The 1,025-nt window shown below is 39.4% G+C and overlaps 1 protein-coding gene across 1 annotated transcript; it reads right to left on the reverse strand.

Moving 5' to 3' along the window:
- Positions 1 to 37: 37 nt before the first annotated feature.
- On the reverse strand, positions 38 to 814 carry LOC112091101 (60S ribosomal protein L24-like; the record flags this gene model as incomplete). The annotated part of the gene is made up of 3 exons (XM_024163928.1): positions 38 to 225; positions 372 to 473; positions 725 to 814. Coding segments are annotated over 3 exons (375 nt in total), but the record flags the coding sequence as incomplete, so codon positions are not given.
- Between the last annotated feature and the right edge of the window lie 211 nt (positions 815 to 1,025).

Genomic DNA, 1,025 nt, shown 5'->3' on the forward strand with positions numbered 1-1,025 from the left:
AGTAAATCCCTCTGGTATATTGTAAAGTAAACTTGAAGCCAATCAAGGGAATATGAGAACAGATAAGAAAACGCACCGGAGAGCAGCTTCTCTTGCTGCATCACGAACCTCGGGCTTCTCAGTCCTCCTCTTCTGGATAACCTCCAAGGTGGCACCAACAATGGCCCTAGAGTAAGGCTTCTTAGTGGCACGTCTCCTCTTCCTTACTGCCTCTTGGGCAATATCCTAAAGTGTGTCCAAATCATAAACACAGTTACGTGCATCCCACAACGACCTTTGATTGTCTAAATATTTTAGAGCTAGAAGTATATGTCCATCATTTAGATAAGTTCATACAGGGGAAGAACAAAAAACAAAGGATGGATATCTACCTTCTTGTGCTGCTTCCTGTACATGGCTGTCCAGGTAAGCTTAGATGGCTTCAAGCGGTTGTGGAAATACCTCTTGCATTTGGAATTTGCAAACAAGAACACCTAACAGTTCCCAAAAAAAAAACTTAAGATCGACAGTTACCAACAGATCAACCTCCCTCTCCAATGTCCGAAAGACGAAAGCAACAACCGGGAAGGGACTTGACCAGTAACAACTTGGGCAAAATAATTGGGTGGGGTGGGGCTTGGGTTTGGGAGGGTGCAAGTTTGATCCCGCATTGTATAAAAACTAGGGGTTAAATTTAAAAAGAAACATGGGCAAAATAGTTGAACAAATTTAGGTGTTAATTTACCTGAGAATCAGAACGAACAAATCTGATGCCTTTCCCAGGGTATATCTTGGCACCACTAAAACGGCAGAGCTCCGTCCTAAAAGACCAAAATCAAAAATCAAAACACAACTTTGGACATTAAGTATAAAGATTCAAACTATTGATGAAAACCGATAATTCTTTGCCACTTAATATTCAGAAAACTAAATAAAAATTCCCATCATATATATCCTAGGAGCAGAACAACCAAATAACTTCACCAGATTTTTCAAGCAAGCCCAAATAATCTTAATCCAATATATAATTTCTAAACAAATTATTT

Source organism: Morus notabilis, unplaced genomic scaffold (assembly GCF_000414095.1).
Source record: "Morus notabilis unplaced genomic scaffold, ASM41409v2 Scaffold8585, whole genome shotgun sequence".
NCBI lineage: Eukaryota > Viridiplantae > Streptophyta > Magnoliopsida > Rosales > Moraceae > Morus > Morus notabilis.